General features: G+C 40.6%; 1 protein-coding gene across 3 annotated transcripts in view; it reads right to left on the bottom strand.

Moving 5' to 3' along the window:
• Positions 1 to 18,245, bottom strand: part of FGF14 (fibroblast growth factor 14) — a 600,726-nt gene that overhangs the window by 159,174 nt on the left and 423,307 nt on the right. Inside the window, exon 1 of one of the 3 annotated variants that reach the window (XM_032402671.1) lies at positions 12,064 to 12,294. The exons of 1 other annotated variant lie outside the window; for it this stretch is intronic. In XM_032402671.1, the coding sequence (XP_032258562.1) occupies positions 12,064 to 12,256 (193 nt within the window). In that variant the 5' untranslated portion in view covers positions 12,257 to 12,294. Of the gene's footprint in view, positions 1 to 144; positions 338 to 12,063; positions 12,295 to 18,245 lie in introns of those variants that run through there. One more of the 3 variants, XM_032402672.1, reaches the window with a different exon arrangement.

The following is an 18,245-nucleotide window of genomic DNA, read 5'->3' as shown; positions in this document are numbered from 1 at the left end:
CTATCTTAGTATCACATCTGTGAATCTAGGAGAATGGTAGCTTTTATCTGCCTAAAGGCATAGTGTGGTAACAACAAGGGTGGGGGGATAGGAGGCTGAGCACATCAATTTTTAAAATATATATAAATTTGGAATTGAACATACTTAGTTCTCTGCTTTTATGCTTCATGTAGTATCTGCATCATACAGCGTTCTTCATGCTAATCTTCTAATTTACACACATACACAACATACTTTCTTACACACAAACACACAGTGAGAGAGAGAGAGAGAGAGAGAAAAGCGCTCTTAGCAATTGTCTCAAACTTAACAGATAAGATTGTAATTGTATTGTAAATTATAAGAAGTAGAATAAATATAGTATATAGGGATAATTAGGCAACTGTTTTCCGGCTGTATTTAGTAAACAGCCAACAGGAAGTATGGGTCCAAAGTAAGTTAGGAGGCACAAGGGCTGGGGAAGCATGAGGGGATGGGATTCTGGGGCAAGGGAACAGGGCAACAGACACTGAGAACAGACCAGTGAGCGGGCGATTCTGCTCTTCAGAGGGCCTTTTGCTGTAAGCACAAACCTGTGCAAAGAAACCTATCTCTGCCTTGATTTTCTAAGGCTGAGCCCATGTGGGCCTCTAAACAAGTGAGCAAAGGAATTTAAAGCTAAATGATGTCTTCCAGGTCATCTTTTCCATGCTGCTCATTGCGTGGAGGTCTCCGCATATTCACAGACTTGTCTGAATTGCTCAGCCAGTAGAAGGCAGATTCCAGCGCCGGAGCCCACGCTCTCCCCATTGCCCGGGGGCACCACAGACTGGTGTGCGGGAATGGCTGGGCTGTATAAGGATAGTGGTAAATAATAGTGATGGAAGTGCAGAGATGCAGTACGGGTGAGATTTGGGGTATTTCCTTGCATTCACTTTTTAAGGAACAAAATCAATGAGCCTGCCTCAGAAGATGACAATGGGCATTGTGTAGGGGGCAGAAACAAGGAACAGCAGCATGAAGCCAGCCAACACTGATAACAGTTCGGTTAACGTTTAACAGCTGTGACGTCACAAGGTGCTGTGTTTGCTTTTTCAAAGAAAGTGAATAAATGGGAATATTTATGTTATAAACTAATGAACTCAGGGAAATGGTGTTGAGATAATCTTTGGTACTACTGTCATGGGGCAAAAGAAAAACCCAGGCAGAAATGAAAATTTTACCTTTGGGCTGATTTATTGGTGTAGAAGTTGCAAAAAGTGCTTAACATCGTACTCTGAGTCTGTTTCACTTGCCCACACAACAATAAACCATCCGGCAAGTAAAATGAAAACAGTCATGGGAGCATCTGGATACCAGGGACATTTCTAATGATTAAAAATTGTGTTAGCTCAGCACCAGTAGCAGAGGAAGAGGACAGCTTTGCTTATTAATGCCATATTCTCCAAACTTCAGCAACCTGTATTACTTTTATAATTTTCCAAAATGCAAAGGCCTGGGGATGAAAAACACCAAAGTTGACAGACATACAATCCTCCAAACCTTCCAGGAAAACTTCAACATTGCCACACCGTCTGGGATGGTTCACTCCAGAAAGAAAGTCTGAGAGACTACAGAATGAATGTGTCTAAGCTCTGCCGTTCTGCACAGGGCGCTGCCCTAGTGTCCCAAGCATCAGACAGAAATGGGAAATTGGAGGTAGAGCCGGATGCATACTCCTGTGTGGGGTGGTTATCACAGGTAACACCACCGGTCACAGCAGCTGCCGCAGCACCGTGTCCTGGCATACACACCCTGGAAGGATGAACAGAGGCAGACCCTGTGGTTGACGATCTAGCCCATCCGAAGGATAAATCTAGGAAGACACCGGGATATAATGCTGAATACCATTATTATCTAAGATCCACTGGGTTAATTCTAAAAACATACACCTTATATCAGTTAGACCTGAACTGCATTGAAATACTACTTCTGCCATGTGCAAGTCTCTAGAAAAATTATTTCATCTCCTCTCATCCATGAAAATGAAAATAATACCACCGATTTCCAATGGTTGGGAGAAGTAAGAGATGTGGCATATAATGCTTCTAATCCTAGCAGATGCAGTAAAGATGTTTGATTACTTTCCCTGCTTTTTTTCCTTCAATTTGTCAGGCATTAAGCCAAGAGAAATAACTTCTGTCTTGTGTAGACTTGTCCAATTTCCTCATCCCTCCATTCAGGTTGGAGCCTGGCCCCAGCGAGAAGGGAGACAGAAAATGCAATCCTCTCTGCACCAGGGTTGGCCTCAGCATGAAATTCTCTTCATGAAAATAGCAGCTCTCTCGTTTGCTGGAATAAGGATGAGGTAATTATTGAACCATCTAAGCCACAGAAACGATTAAGGGGCTAGTGGCATTTACTTATGCAGAAATAGTAATAGAGTTAAACAATTATAAGTTGGCCAAATGGTGAGGAGGATAAAAAGCCACGAACACATATTTAAAGGGCACGATGTAGCCAAGGCTAGGCAGGAATTATTTACCTAAACTTAAAGAGATAAAATGAGGCATGTGGAGGGATAAAAAGACATCAAGCCCCATGAAATTGTGACTCTTTTAAAGACCTTTCCCAAAGGGAGAAAATTGTTGCATTCTGAAGAAACCGGGCATTTGCCCACCAAACATTCAAGAGTGTCCTGAGAAAAGACACTACATTCATGTCATAGCTGCTGAACTCAGTGGTTACATATGGCCCCCGACAACCTAACAAGAAGAGACAATAGAATTCTGTCTATGAATTTATTCTTAAACTCTAATTGCCAGCACTTCGCCATTTCTCATATCTCAAAAGCTGTTTGTCGTTCCAATAGGAGATTTAAAAACAAAAACAAAAACACAAATGTAAAAAAGTTACCTTAACTTTGTCACCAGATCTCCTAACTGTGTATCTACATATAATAGGTAGATACATAAGAGAACCCATTAGCATTACTTAAAACCGAATATATCAGTGAAAACATTTCATATATAGCAAATAAACTGTTAAATGCTCCTTCTTATATTTATAACTATTTCTTTGTGTATAATGCTTGAATCTGAGTGATGTTTATTAAGAGATTAACCAAATATTTTAATTTGCCTATTACTTCCGGCTATGCTAGTAATTGAAGAGTTTATAAATGAATGATTACTTAGTCACAAATCCATTATATTTGTACAGACAAAAAATTAAAAGGCTAATTCTTAGAAAGATCATTCAAATTCTGTTTTATGAAGACAAGTTGTTCAGGCCCAATACAAATATATGTGATGAAAATAATATTCTTGGGCGCCTGGGTGGCTCAGTTGATTAAGCGACTGCCTTCGGCTCAGGTCATGATCCCGGAGTCCCGGGATCGAGTCCCACGTCGGGCTCCCGGCTCAGCGGGAAGCCTGCTTCTCCCTCTGACCCTATCCCCTCTCATGCTGTTTCTCTCTCTCTCTCTCAAATAAATAAAGAAATAAAATCTTTAAAAAAAAGAAAATAATATTCTTCCCAAATAAGGAAACATCAAGCATTGCCTTCTAATGATACCTGAGTCCCAACTGAGTACTAATAGTGTTTGGCACAGCGTCATGTTGCATGATGGCAATAGTTAATGTATTAACAATTAATCCAGACACATCATAACTATGAAAAGGTGATCATCATGAATGGTTTTGATGGAGCAAAAATGTGATTTAGAAAGGGTTCAAGAGAGAACAGGAGGAGAAAAATTGGAGATCTATTTTTCAAGGAGTTTTGCTGACAAAAGACGATTGATTTAGTAGCTAGAGAAGAATGTACCATCATGAGAAGATTACTTTTTAAGATGGGATGTATCACAGCATATTTATATTTTGATGAGAATAAGATGGTAGAATATGAAGATTATATGATGCAGAAGAGAGTGGGAAATTATTGGATTGATGTCCCTGAGTAGGAGAAAGGATCTATCCCTCAGTTGGAGGTGGTCTTAACCTTAAACAGAAGCACTAAGAGTTCATCCCCAAGTTCAGGAGGAAAAAGAGGAGTAAATGGATAGATATGCAGATCGGTTTGTAAAAGCCAGTAGTGGAGTACGTGAAAATTTATTTTTTATTATTTCTATTTTCTCAAAAAAATAGAAGAAAGAACGTAGTTGAGTGTGGGGTTGGGGGAGTAAGTCCAAGAGGTTTAAAGAGAAAGAAGATAAGAAAATCATCTAGTTAAATAGAAGTAGATTTTTTTAATGTACTAGGGGCCCACTTGATGTAATTGACTATGAATTTAAAGTAGGAACAACCCATGTGTATGTACGTTTTCTCTTCAGCCGAAATCAGCTGTGTATGTACAGGCACAAAAATAGGTTGATGGTTAGATTACCCAGTTAGTTTTACCATGTAAGTAAGGTGAACAAGAAAATAAAAGTCAGATAGTATAAGTCAATAAAATACCCAAATGACATATAACTAGACTTGAAATATTGTCTCAGAGTTAAATATTCATCTGTGTGCAACTTTTATAAAGTGCATAATACAATTTACACATGACTAAGACTTGACTACATTATGTTCTTCTGGTATCAGTAGTAAGAACAAGATCTAAGAACTCATTAGACAAGAACTCTGAACCAATGTGTTAATTCAAAAGCAGCATACAACACACAGTATCTAGTTTTCTAACAATCTGTAATTTTCACGATTAATTTGTGACTCTGTAACCTTAGTGGTTTGCTTCAGTTTATCATGTACAATAAGGCCAATAAGGAATGTAACCAATAAAGCATCTTGTTAGAAATGAGAAATGTCTAAAATATATAATCTAGGAAAATTAATAAAAAATTAATGAAAAACTTAACTTAAAATTCATTACATGCTAATGAGAGCACTCCAAATTAATCCTTTTCAGAGTTTCAGGTCACTGTTGCAATTCACCAAGGAGATAGCAGCAACTAATATCACATCCAGACACTTGTTAGAAAATCAAAGCTACATCCCTATGTGAAAAATGGCTTGGTAAAATATGGCACATTTTTTTGTCTCTTTTGCCAAAGCCTACAAATAGGTTTCTACTTCCAGGCAAGCCTTCTCACACCTTCAATTTTAAAAAGTTCATAATACACTATTGCATGTATCCAACAACCAGATATATACATTGAACACCTACTACAGGACTTAACAGTAAGGTGTCTCCCATTAATGACAAGTTCAAAATGTCATGAAGAACTGGAAGTGTTGAGTAGTGGGGAGAATAGAGGATTTAAGGACAGGCAGATTTGTTTCTGAATTCAGCTGGTGTTACTTTGCTCAGGTGTAAGTCTTTTGGCAAAATGCAAACTCTCTGAGCCTCAGTTTCCTTTGCTGTGAAATGCTGATGTATCTCAACTAATTGAGATAACGAAATAAAGTATGTGACAATCGAGAATTGGCATTTGTTAAGAGCAGGGACGCTGGTGTCAGCCTGGCAACCTGGGTTTCAGTCTCAGCCCCACTCTTCAAAGATATATGAATTTGGTCAATTAACCATTTTATTTGTTTGTTTATGATTCCTCATTTATAAAATGGATGGGTAGATAATATTAGTGTATCATCCATTAATGGATAATTTAGTGTATCAATGGATAGATAACGTAATGTACCTCCCACACAGATTTGTTGTGAAGATGAACTAGTACTCCATGGTACAGTGCCTGACACAGGATGCCACGTAGGCAGTTGATAAACACATTAAGTCCCCTCAGTTCGGGTCACTGCTATGTGCACACTGATCTCAATGGTCACTCTATGTCAGATGTAAATCCTAAGAAATACACAACTTTTCATTCATCCAACCAATGCTTGTGCAGGGTTTGTTATATGCCAGGCAGGTGAGTCACTGACTCTTAAGCGGCAGTAACCCCACCATACACACCATATGACCCCGTCACACCATAAGAGTCCCTGTCACACCTGATAGCCAAGAACTTTGAAAGCATAGGGTGAAACACATACTCCACACAAATATTTCACACAATATAGCTTTATGCAAAGAGTCTTTCCCCTGAATGACAAAGTAATAACTATCATAAAATGGTTTTTTAAAAAGGTATCTAGATTCCTACTACCACTGTCTACCACTGCTGTCCTCCCAGCAAACAGTAAATGGTAACCTATTCATATAATCTGAGTTTCTTAAAATGAACATTGGAATCTTTATAGGTAAAATTACTAAATTAGTTGTTTCCTAGTCATGCCAACACAATGTGATTGACTTTAAATTGCATCAACCTCGTTAAAATGGTCTTTTATATGTTTGAGTTTCCATTATGCTTTTGTTTTGTGTTTTTAGCCCTTGAGTGCTAATGACAACATTTAAAACATCATAAACAAATTTACATTGCTGAAATGTCATAGTCTGTTTTGGCTAAAATTTCTCACAACTGGGGAAGAAATTAAGATAAAGTATACCTAGAAAGAAACCTAGATTCTAAAAACTAAGATAAATCAGATTGAAAAATATGTCACCCACCTTTTCCTCTGAATATCTGCCATTATTTTTAAGTTAAGCAAATCAAGTTTAAAAGACATCATTTTACATTGACGAGAGGGAAGGGGAGGTTCATGTCTACTTGAAAACAATTTTCTTATAGTAACATTATATAGTATAAAACTGTTCACAGAAGAACAGAATTTGGGGGCGAAATGTAGAAGAACTACATTAATAACTCTACTAATTTGAAATAAAAAGTGAAACCTGTAACTGATAATGGTAACCTGGTGGTGGATTTGGGGTGGAGTGGTGCTTCTGAAGTCTTGTATTATGAACTATCAAAGGATTTCTTCACCAGACAGTATTATTTTCTCAATACATGTAAACTCAACCTATGAGCCTAACTCAACCCAACGCAAATCATCTTACTCAACCTCACATCTTACCTAAACTACTATGCTGTCTTACCCTTCACTTGCTGTACCACTTCTTAGTTTATTGCACCACTGTGCTATCAACCATTTTCAGAAGCCTAGAGCAAATGTAGAATGTTGAAATCATAACAATTAAGGCACAGAAAAAATGCGTAAGCAAGGGTCAACTTCTTAAAAAGTCTCTAACATTGTTTTGTTTACCAATTCAGTAAAGCTCCCATAAAAGCTCTCACTTAGGAACCCTGCATTTGACAAAATATGCTTGTTGAAAAATTAGACATTTCAGTTAAGAAAAACTATGATTTTTATCTTACCTTTATGCAACTAACAAATAATAAAATTCTGATTATCAACAAGTTAGCAACAGGTATTATGAAAAGATAAGTAGGAAGACCACGTACATGGCCTTAGAAAACTAAAAAAAAAAAAAAATACACTCTCCAAAGAAAAGAAGGATGATAGTTAGGGGGAAAAATATTCCCTTGTTTTATTTTGACCTAAACAGCCAATATAAGTAGGTGGTCTGTATTTTCACATGGCTCTGAAATAGTAGCACAAAGGATGGTGGTCTTCTGATGACTCTTTGTTGCTGATTATTTCCTGAGAAGGTGGACACATCTTTCCTTACATCTTTCCTTTCCTTCTTGTAAAAAGGAAGACCATTTTTCCTAGGATAACTGATGGGTTTCACTATCACACTGGAGCAAAGCAGTTTTGTTGATATAAGCATACATATATTTCTGCTTTTTATATTACACAATAACGCGAAAACAAATTTTAAGTAGCTCATTTTTCTTTCCTTGTTTCTTATGACATCCTGTAATTTATTTCAGGTAAAATGTGCTAGTAAGAAACGCACACAACTACTGATTAAACGTACATGACACATGATACCTTGACTCCTATGATGAGAGTAGCGAAGAAAAGTAAATTTCAAGAAACAATTGCATTAGCCACACTAAAAATTTTGAAAGGTATTGTCTTACAAGCAATAAAGGTTCTTGTTTTGGTTTAAAAATTAATAATGAAAATGTAACGCTTTTAGGATAAAATCTTCATTATACATCATTGCTTGCAGTTTCTATTTTAGTTTTTCACTTTTTACAAAAAAAGGTGAAGATTTCAAATAAAACTATTTGCAAATAGTTGATTTCCTTGTGCCCTCTTCTTTCTTTAGCTAAATTAACAGATATCTTAAATATCTATTTTCATAAATTAGTTAAGCCTTAAAGTGAGGTTGGTTATATGTAATCACCCTCTAGTCCCTTAAAAAAGGGATAAGTTACATATATATGTGTGTGTGTGTGTCTAGATTCCTACTACATATATATATATGGAGAGGAAAAATATATATTTATATATACATATATAAAGGTGTCTAGATTCCTAATATAGATATAGATATAGATATAGATATAGATATAGATATAGATATAGATGGAGAGGAAAAAATATATAAAAACTTGAAAAGTATATATACTTCTAAAGTGGTCTATTTAGAGTACTGTGGTTCAAGAACACTCTTTTAGCGTTGGACCTGTGGACCTTCCCTATTTCACTTCAACTCAAGGGCAATGCCAAGTACCCAGGCCATGGCAGACACTCTATCAAGATTTGAGAGTCTATGAAAGTGCAGAAAACACAGACTTTGCTCTTAATGACAGTTAACCACATCTTGGGATGGGGCACAATTAATTATTATCAGGCATAAACAATGATAGTGAGGTATAAAATGCCACGGGAGGACTATTCTTACTTCTCTGCAATAAAGGAAGACTTCCTAGAGCAATGGCATTTCTCCAAGCTCTAAGAAATGGGGATAATTTCAACAGGTGAAGATAGAAGATAGAAGATTCCACACACAGAGTAAAGCACAAACAAAAGAACAGGGATCTGAAAGCATGTGACTAACTTTAGGAACTTTGAATGGTGTTTGGAGTCTTTGGAGGTAGGGAAGGTAGAGAGAGATGAATCTGGAAAGGTGGGATAGTCATGGTGCCCACACAATCCCCAAAAGCCATCTAGATTCTTGTCCTTTACAAGAGGACAAAATGGTACAACTGGTACTCAACTGGTGCAAAAATCACTCTTCTATGAGGGTAGGAGCTGATCAGAGTGGGGGATAGGGCTCCAACCAAAAGCACGTAAGTAAATACAAGCCATACTCTTTATACTAAATAAATTACTAATTAAGGAAGCATTAAAAAGGAAAAACACCGTACATTTAAGAAATGGCTATTACTCTTCCCCCAAACACAAAATGTGGAGCTATTATTTATTCTGTTTGCCAACACGTCACGTGTATTTGAATTCACCTGTCAAAATGTAAACTTCAGCCAAAATGGACTATGAATACAAGATGACAGTATACTGTATTTCTGTATCTCTTTTGCTTCTCTGAACAGTTTAAGATTTTTCTCAACTCAGGGGCTTTCATTGTCCTTCTCAGATGTCAGCTCTCAACCTGGACTTCTCAGCGTGGCCCACCCTGCATTCTTGATCTAATTAGGTTTCTCTCCCACCACCTTCACCCCTGCAGCCTCAGCCGTCTTTGTTCTTTATAGGACTTGGAGTTTTTTATTTTGTTCCTTTCCATATGCATTGGCTTTTACCCCATATTTGTAATCTCCATGATGGAAGGGACTTCATTTGTTTTATTCACTGCTCTACACATAACACCTGGAACAGCACCTGACATAGGAGGAAGATTCAGTAACCCTTTGTCAAATTAATGACGTTCAAATATGAAGATATATAAAACTGTCATACCTAAAAGTTGTATCTTTAAATTAATAAATCAGATTTTTTAAGTTTCCTGAGGGCAGTTCCGATGCAAAGAGTGAGTTTGGAGGTAAGATAACTATGCTTAAAAATATTTCCTTAAAGAGCACTTAATTAAATAATGAAATAACTATATATAGCTATATGTAATATAAAATCATATAATTAGATATCAATACATAACTTACATAATATAAAGTTTTAATATTTATTTTGCTTAAATTAGTAATAATAAATTAATGTCTGATGCTCCAGAGATATATCTATATTTTTCTTCACAAAAGAATATATTTCTTTACATATGAGAAGTATAAAGAGGATAAAAGGAAAGGTCCCGATGAAATTTCCTTTTAACCTATCATTTGTTTGGGAAATAAGGGAGCAGAAGTGACCTCAAATGTATTTTTCTTACAGATCAGTGATGCATGCGTATCATTTTGAACTCATAAATACCAAGAGAGCAGTCGGGGTTGAAAATGGTGTAACAGACTATTAGGAAGCTCAGATATCTTCCCATATCTGGAAAAAAAAAAAAAAAAAGGTATATCCCCGTCTTAAAATACAGAAGTGTAAAGCACACCGTCCTTCATTATGCAATATGAAAAAAACATTCATTGTCCATATTTACAAAATAATCCACTGGTTGTATATTTAAAGAAGACACACAGTAAGTTTTAATCATTGTTTATATTAGAGTAATCTTATCTAGAAGAGAACAGGTTTATTTACTTCAAGTAGATGGCAACATTTGGAGCTCTACCTGGTGAACACTGTGTTCTAAAAGAGAATCTGATTTTTAAAAGGGGGAGAAGCAAACACTGTAAGTCAAGATAATGTGACACTGCAATGTTTAGAACAATTGAGTTGCTCTTAATAGAAAGGTTTGCTGGATAAGGCTCTAGGCTAAAGTGGAAAATTAAAACCCATTTTTCTTAATACCTTCTACAGTCATCTGAAAATATTGTCCCCAAATACTTCATCAAGAGGTATTATATTTATGCAATTAGGTATTATACTTCTATAAATTTATCTTCCTTAGAACTGCCACTCTAATTTTTCTCCAATGTTTGCCTTTTAAGTTTGATTCTAAGAGCAAATAATCTCCAATTTCTAATGTGACAATAAGCTATTGTCCTTTAAAAAACTATTCAGCTACAGCCTTTAAAAAAAAACACAAGCATTAAAACTTTTGGTCATAAATCTGCAAATGTGTAGAACACACACACTCACATAGATACACATGTATAGCGTATGCTTGTCTCCCCTGTCTTTGGAACAACAGGGTATTTAAAACAAATACAGCTGGGCACCAAGAATATAATCTGCTGGGCAAACATATACTCCTATTAATGTAAATATATTCTTCGATGTTTCCTGCCAAGCCCACTTAGGAAAAGCAAGCAATCCCCATTTCTCCCACAGAACACCCCACATAGTCTCAAAACAATCGCCCTTAGCAACTGGATGTGGAAGCAAGCAGAGATGAACAAAAGCAGTTGGGCTCCTGCTCCTAAGTTGCCTTCTCAGACCCTGACATTTTAAAGCAGCAAAAGCAGGTCATGCTGGGCGCTAGTTGTTTCTCAAAAAATATGTATAGTAAGGCAACTATTCTAGTCATCTGCTTGTAGTAACTGCTTGTTTTGCCTCATGTAATTCGCGAGTCCTTGAATTTAAATTGGCACATATTGGGGATGTGTACCTCGCCAAACCCCCAATTCGGACTCATTCTTCCTTACTCTGCTCCCCTCTCCGCATCCCAAAATGTGACCTCGGGCTTCAGCGCGCTCAGTGCTGCCCGCTAAGCAGCCTTCTGGTAAATCTCAACCGAACTGTCCCTTAGTTCACACACACCCTCCACTCCTCTGACACCGGCCCCTGCGGAGGGCGCGCGGGGGTGGGGTGGGGATCGCCACATTTCGCCAAGGTCTGGGAGCCAAGGGGGTTTCCAGGGGACCTGGGAGGCTAGGTGAGGCCAGACACACAGACATTCTTGACCCCTTCAATCAGACTGGACGCAGGCACCGAAACCCCGCTGTGTTACGGAGATCTTTCTCCAGCATTCCGGAGTCAGAGGCTACCCCCGGGGGAAGCCAGGACCCTCAGAGTAGAAAGAGATTTTCCCTGGAAGCCAGCCCGCAGGAGACTCGGGGAGCCAGAGGCAGCCGGCGAAGAGCCGGCCAAGTTGCCGGCTCCCGGCGGGGTGGAGTTTGCAGTGGCTACAGGTTGCCCGAGAGCAGGTTCCCAGCTCCCACGGGCGGGCGGAAGGCGCTCGCGGCGCTCCGAAGGGAGATAGCGGGTGGGGGGTGGGGGTGGCTATTGAGAGGCGGGGGGAGGGCAAGGGGAGCCCGAAGAGGCCCCATGCAGGTGGGGAGGTGGGAGAGGTCCGAGGGCGCGCCTCCCGACAGTGACCCACACAGACCTTGGCGCCGCAACCTGCGCTTCTTGAGGCCGAAGATGCGCACTTTGGAGAAGATATCCACCAGGTTGCCGTTGCACAGCCCGCGGTTCTTGCTGGGGCTGCTCCGCCTCCTGCTGGCAGACGGCCGGTCCCAGTGCTGCTCCCGCGCCTGCCGCTTCTGGCGGATCAAGCCGCTGGCGATGGCCGCGGCCATGGTGGCCCGGGGAATGGGTCCGGGGAGGGAGGGGACGGAGGGAAGGGGAGCTGGGGACGCGGGAGAGGGAAGGGGCGGCGCAGACGGCGGCTCGCCCTCGAGGAGGCAGAGGGAGGAGGCCCGAGGGGTTGAGGAGAGGGGTAGGGGCGCTCAGTCCCGACTAGGACCCATCGCCCTCTCCGCGGAGCGCGGGGTCGGGCGCGCAGCCGCTCCCGGGACGCTGCGGGGCGAGCCCCGGGAGCCGAGGTCGTGGCGGCCGCCTCCCGGCCGCGTCGGAGCCGGGAGTGGGGCCGGGGCTGGGGGCGCCGCCGCTCACCGCGCGCCACCGGAGCCCTGTCGGGGGCCGCCACCGCCACTCGCGCTGCCTTCAAGCCTCGCCCGCCTCCCCGGCGGGAGGGAGAGCCCGCCGCCTTCTTGCAGGGCACGGGATGCAGGGCAGGTCCCGGCCGGGTGTCGGCGCGGGCGTCCGTCTAGGGCAGACGAGGCAGGACTCAGCGCCGGGCTCGAGCTGCCCCCCGGCCGCTGCCGCCGCTGCCGCCGCCCGCTCGCGGGCTCTGCCGGTGATTGTCAAGTGCTTTGGAAATCAGCATCTGGGGAGAGCAATCTTCTCCCCGGAGATCTCTAATCAAAACGCTTCGTTCCCACCCCACAACACCTCCCTCCCGCTCCCCTCCTATGCCTCTCTTCAGAAAGAAAGAAAAAAAAAAAAATATATATATATAGTAATGATTAAAAATATTAATAATAATAAAAAAGAAAGCTAAAATGGATTCCAGGGGGTGGGGTGCTAAGAGGCCGAGCCAAAGCAGGTGGGGTTGCAGGAATATCGGTGCGCTTTTTCTTAGATGGAACTCGCAGGTTTCCGAGGCTTCCGCGGCTTGGCCAGGGCTTCTGAATCTTAACGTGTCTCCTGGTCCCCAGAAACTCTCGGCTGCGGTTGGAGGGCGAGGTAGTTTCCGCCCGCCCTGCTAATCCCTTCGGCGCCCAAGCCCCTCCACCCCGGGAACGAGGAGGAGGAAGGGGGGAGGAGAGTGTGTCCGGGGAGGGAGGCGGCTCCACTCCTCACCCGGTCCACCCAAACTTGCGGACTCCCCCTCTTGTCATTTTGAAACCATAACACGGAGCAAACAATGAAGGAAGGAGGGGAAGGTGAGAAGCTAGGCTAAGGCTGTGTGTCTGGAAAGACCCCCTTCCCAAATTCGCTCTCTAGCCCTGGGGGGAGGAGATGCCCGGGGCTGTACAGCACAGAACAGCAGCTGGAGGGGAGAATTGCCCAAGCGAATACTGAAGGAGGCACCGCAGAAATATTAAGGGTGCGGGAGTGTGTCACAATATTCCAGGGACAACAAAAAGCAGCCAGACGGAGGGACACTCCAATTTGAGCTGCTGTCTTTGGCGTCCCTGGGTAGAGAAGCTCTGTCAGGGAGCGAAGCCGTATGAACTGTGTCTGAAATTCAAATACAACAGCTGCTGCCTCCTCCCCCTGACTTCCTGTCTGTGTCCTGGCAGGGTTCTGTCTTGGGTAACTGCATATAAGGTCCAGGAGGAAGGGAGCAAGGGGAGGGCATCCTAGGAAAGAAGGTTGAGAGAGAAACACTTCATGCTTGGGTGAATACAGATCTGTGGTTTCTAGGATACACTCCGAGTGACAGAACCAAGTGTAGATTTTTGCTCCTGTGGTTTTGTACCTTTTCCTCTTCCCTTTAAGCTGTTTGGCTCATCATTACAGGAAGGTAGGGAAAGGAAATGCAAAAACTAGACTTCTAGCAATCTGGCGTGAAGAATGGAGGAAAGAAGATTCATTTGTTAATCGGGAGACTTTTAACAATCACTTCTCTGGTGACTGCTTTAGGGCTGGAAAGAGGAGAGGCACACTCTGCCAGCAGTCCTGGGGACAGTTCTGAACCAAGACACACTCTCTTTGTCTCAGGAATAGGCAGTTAAGTACTACAAAGACTTGCAACCCAGCAAGTGGGAGAAGCTCAGCCCAGGGTTGATTACAGAGAGGCTGGACACCTTCTGCCCATAGAACTTACCCACAACCTCTCCATGCAAGCAATTACTTCTTATCTGTAACTCATTGCATTTACTCCGTATTTACTAGCAAGTTTTCTTTGTGGAAGACAATTTAAAGAAAGTGTATAGATTTGGGTCCAGCGCAATTATCATTGGCTTTAGGATGATGTATACTGTACTTAAGAGCATACTGTGTAAGCTTATTTTCCACACCTTGCTGTGTTACTATATCTACAAAATAATCACAGTTATTAAAAGGAATAAGCAGAAGTAATTTTGCAAGAAATTTGTAATGTCTAGTAACCCAGGAGATAGTAAAAGTGAGGAAAAGGGGTGTGTTAACTATTTCGCTCTATCTCTACCACTTTATTTTCTGTTTTAATGTCTTTGTTCTTATATTTCTGCTAAGTGTGTATTTATGTTGTGTTGCCATGTTCCTGCTTAAAAAAAAGGAAAGGCCATTTTGCAGAAATGGCTATTTAATTATGTCTTTTTAAAAATTCACTGAAACAAATCCCAGTGAACATAAAGAGTAGCTACTCCTGCCTTCCTTTATTGATGAGAGGCCATTTGGACATTTCAGGCTTTATAGATTGGAATTTCTGAATGACTTTACAATTAAAACAAATATATTTACCTAAAGCTAGTAGTGAGTTTTTCAAAGAAGCCAAACATTAAGGATAGTGACCTCTTAAATCTACTACTACTACCCCAATCAAACATAACCTAGTTTGCCTTGAAAGGTTTTTTTTATCCTATGACATATTTGGCTACTGCATTAATTTGAACAGATTGAGATTAAGCTTCTTATTATTGTAGCTGTGTTAATTATTTTCTTTCCAGGCATGTTTCTTATAGTGCAGTCTTTTCCCCAGTTCCTCAGATTGGGTAATTGGGAGGTCGGTTTTCTGGCTCCTTCAGACCCTTCCCGTCATTGTTCAGTACCCTCCAGATCAGGCTGAGGTTCAGCACCGCGGACGGGAATCCTGCCCCCGGGGTAGCTCTCGCAGCAAAAGCAAAAGCAAGTTCCCCTGAGTGTGGAGCGCTGGCTGTGAGTCTCTGATCCTCCCCTCCCTCAAAAGCAGCTTTCCACCTTTTTTTTTTTTCCCCCAAGGTGGAAAGGAAATTAATCCTCACAGCTTCCACTAACAGCAATAACACTCCTCTTAGCATCAAGCCCTTCGCTCTTTGGTAACGAGAAATACTCTTTCTCTCATGCATTCCGACCCCCGGGGCAGCGCGGGGAACTGCGGATTCCTCAGACTCAGGGCGTCTATTCAGACCGTGAATTTCGCAAGCCATAAGCGGTCCTCTCTATTTTATGTGGTTTCCTGTTTTAAGGGAGCTTGGGGTGGAGGCAGCATTGGGATAATCAAGGTCCTTTAGTTTAATCCCCGTGTTTTCCTTTTACCTCCCCAAAACGCTGTTTGGTTGTTTACAGAGCCAGGAGGTAAGCGAAAGAAAACTCAAGAGAGCCATCTGCTGTCTTAAGCTGTGATAAAAGTGTGTGCAAAACTAGGGTGAAATTTGTATTCACCCGTTCAGGGCGCGTGAATACAAATCCATACCTTGCTGTGATGCAGAAAATAATCTCTCACTTGTGAGAACCCCCCCCCCCCGCGGAGTTACTCATTTCACCGTTGGCTTTGTAAAAACAAACAATAAAGTACTGCCTCGGTAAAGGGGCTTCTGACCAGCCTGTCAGGAGTCTGAGCTCTGATTTCACACAGTCTTGGTTCGTTTCTTAACTCCGCTACTACCTGGTGTGTAATGAGCTCCAGTAAGTTGCCTTAGTCTCTCTCAGCCTCAATTTCTTCATCCTTGAAATTGAAATGATAAGAGAATCTCCTGTTCAACTCTTGTGAGATCAAATTTAGTAAATGAATGTAAAGATTATAGTAGGGTGTCTGGCACCTCCTAGGTGCTCAAAAATGAGAGCTGTTACTACTACTATTACCACTATTATTATTATTTTCCAGATCACTCATTCCTATCTTGTAAATTCCTTTCCAATGTCCATGTTTTTTTCAATATCGAAATATATGTATTCTTATGTGTATTTTTTCATGTCCTAAATGGATTCATGATAAGATTTAAAAATATTCAGAAATGTAAAAAATATTTATATATTTTTTAATTTTGGAGAGAGAAGTTTGAGTTCAAACCTTAGTTTGTAATTGATTAAATTCGTGAACTTGGCCCTGTAAAGCTATTTCTCACCCACTGAATACTGATAATAAAATCATTTCCCTCCCTTGTAGAGATTAATGTTTGTGCCTATGAGAAAACAATTCTAAAACTGTAAAGAATTATAAAGCATTCATTCATTGGAAGGTAATTATGCAAATATCTTCCCTGTGATTGCAGTTCTCTTGAGGATCCCATGCTCCCTTTGACCTCTTTACTTTGCATACATTGTTCCCTCTACCTGGAATATAAGATAAAACAGTTGCTAAAACCACAATTGGAGTAAGGCAAACATAGGCTTGACTGTGTGTCTTTGAGCAATTCATTTAAGCCTAGTTGTCACTTCCCACTTCTGTCATAATAATACAATAAGGTTACTATGAGAATTACATGACAACATTATGTAAGAAACTTAAAGCAGTGCCTGTCACATTGGAAACTCAACATATGGTAGCTCTTGGTAATAACTTAACTCTTCATCACTCCATTCTTCATCTATTACATCTTTACAAAGATGTCTCACAGGTATCTCATGCTTAACATGGCCAAAATCAAACTCTTATTCTTCTTCTCAAACTTGTTCTTCTCCAATCTTCCCTACCTAGGAAATGACAACTCCATTCTTCTTGTTCCACAGGTCAGAAAGTTTGGCATCATGCTAATCTCAGTTCTTTCTTTCATATTCCATATGTAATTCCTTAGCAAAATCTCTTCAGTCTATCTTCAAGATTTATCCAAAATATTATCATTTCTTCTTCTCTATCACTATCTCCACTACTACCTACCATCATCATCTTTTGGACTATTATAAAAGCAACCTAACTGGTCCCCTGGGATCCACTTTTGCTCTTCTTTGATACGCCCTCAACACTGTGGCCAAAGTGTTGAATATATAAATAAGATTTCATCACATCCCTGTTAAAAATCTTACACTTCAATAGAAACCGAAGACCTCACAGTGCCTACAATGTCCCATATGATTTGTATCCACATCTGCTTTCATGTGTTCTCTGACATAATTTCTACTTCTCTTTCTTCATTCACCATTTGCTGTTCCTCAAACACCTGGCATGCTCCTATCCTATAGCGGGATTTTTATATTCGTTCTTCCATCTGACTCTTTTACCTCTTTCAATTCTTTGTTCACATATTATCTTCTCACATGAGATCTTCTCTTACAAATCTATCTACAATTGCAACCCCTAAACATAATCCATTCTTTCTTCCTTCCCTATTTTGCGGTTCTACATAGCACTTACAACTTTTAAAAATGCTATATATTTCCTTATTTATTTGGACTGTCTTGCTACTTTGAAATATATGAAGGAACATATTTGTTTCATTTGTTGACTGCCACACTATCCAGTGCTTAAAATGGTACCAGAGTAGGCACTTGATAAACATCTGTTTACTTAAAGAATTAAGAAGTTGGATACATAGACAGATAGTTATTACAAAATAAAAAGAACAGAAAATCTGTTCAGCCTAGTCTGTCAAGGATGAATTACCCCATAGTGCTGATTTCTTTAAGCACCAAGGCATCTAAAATCTATTTGGATTACATATAATCTCAACCCCATAAATAGGATATACAGAGAGTACTTTAGCCTTTTCTTGATGATTTAGCCTCAGTCTATGATGACATGTAGTTTGAATTCTGAATTCCAACAGGGATACCCTTAGGCCTTACTGGAAGATGTGAGACTAATTCTACTTGAATGGGAAAGAACTCTACTATTACCTTTTTTTTAAATTCCAGTATAATTAACATACAGTGTTATATTTC

Source organism: Phoca vitulina, unplaced genomic scaffold (genome assembly GCF_004348235.1).
Source record: "Phoca vitulina isolate PV1807 unplaced genomic scaffold, GSC_HSeal_1.0 scaffold5, whole genome shotgun sequence".
NCBI lineage: Eukaryota > Metazoa > Chordata > Mammalia > Carnivora > Phocidae > Phoca > Phoca vitulina.
The sequence above is the reverse complement of the archived record's forward strand: the minus strand, read 5'-3'. Positions and strand labels throughout refer to the sequence as shown.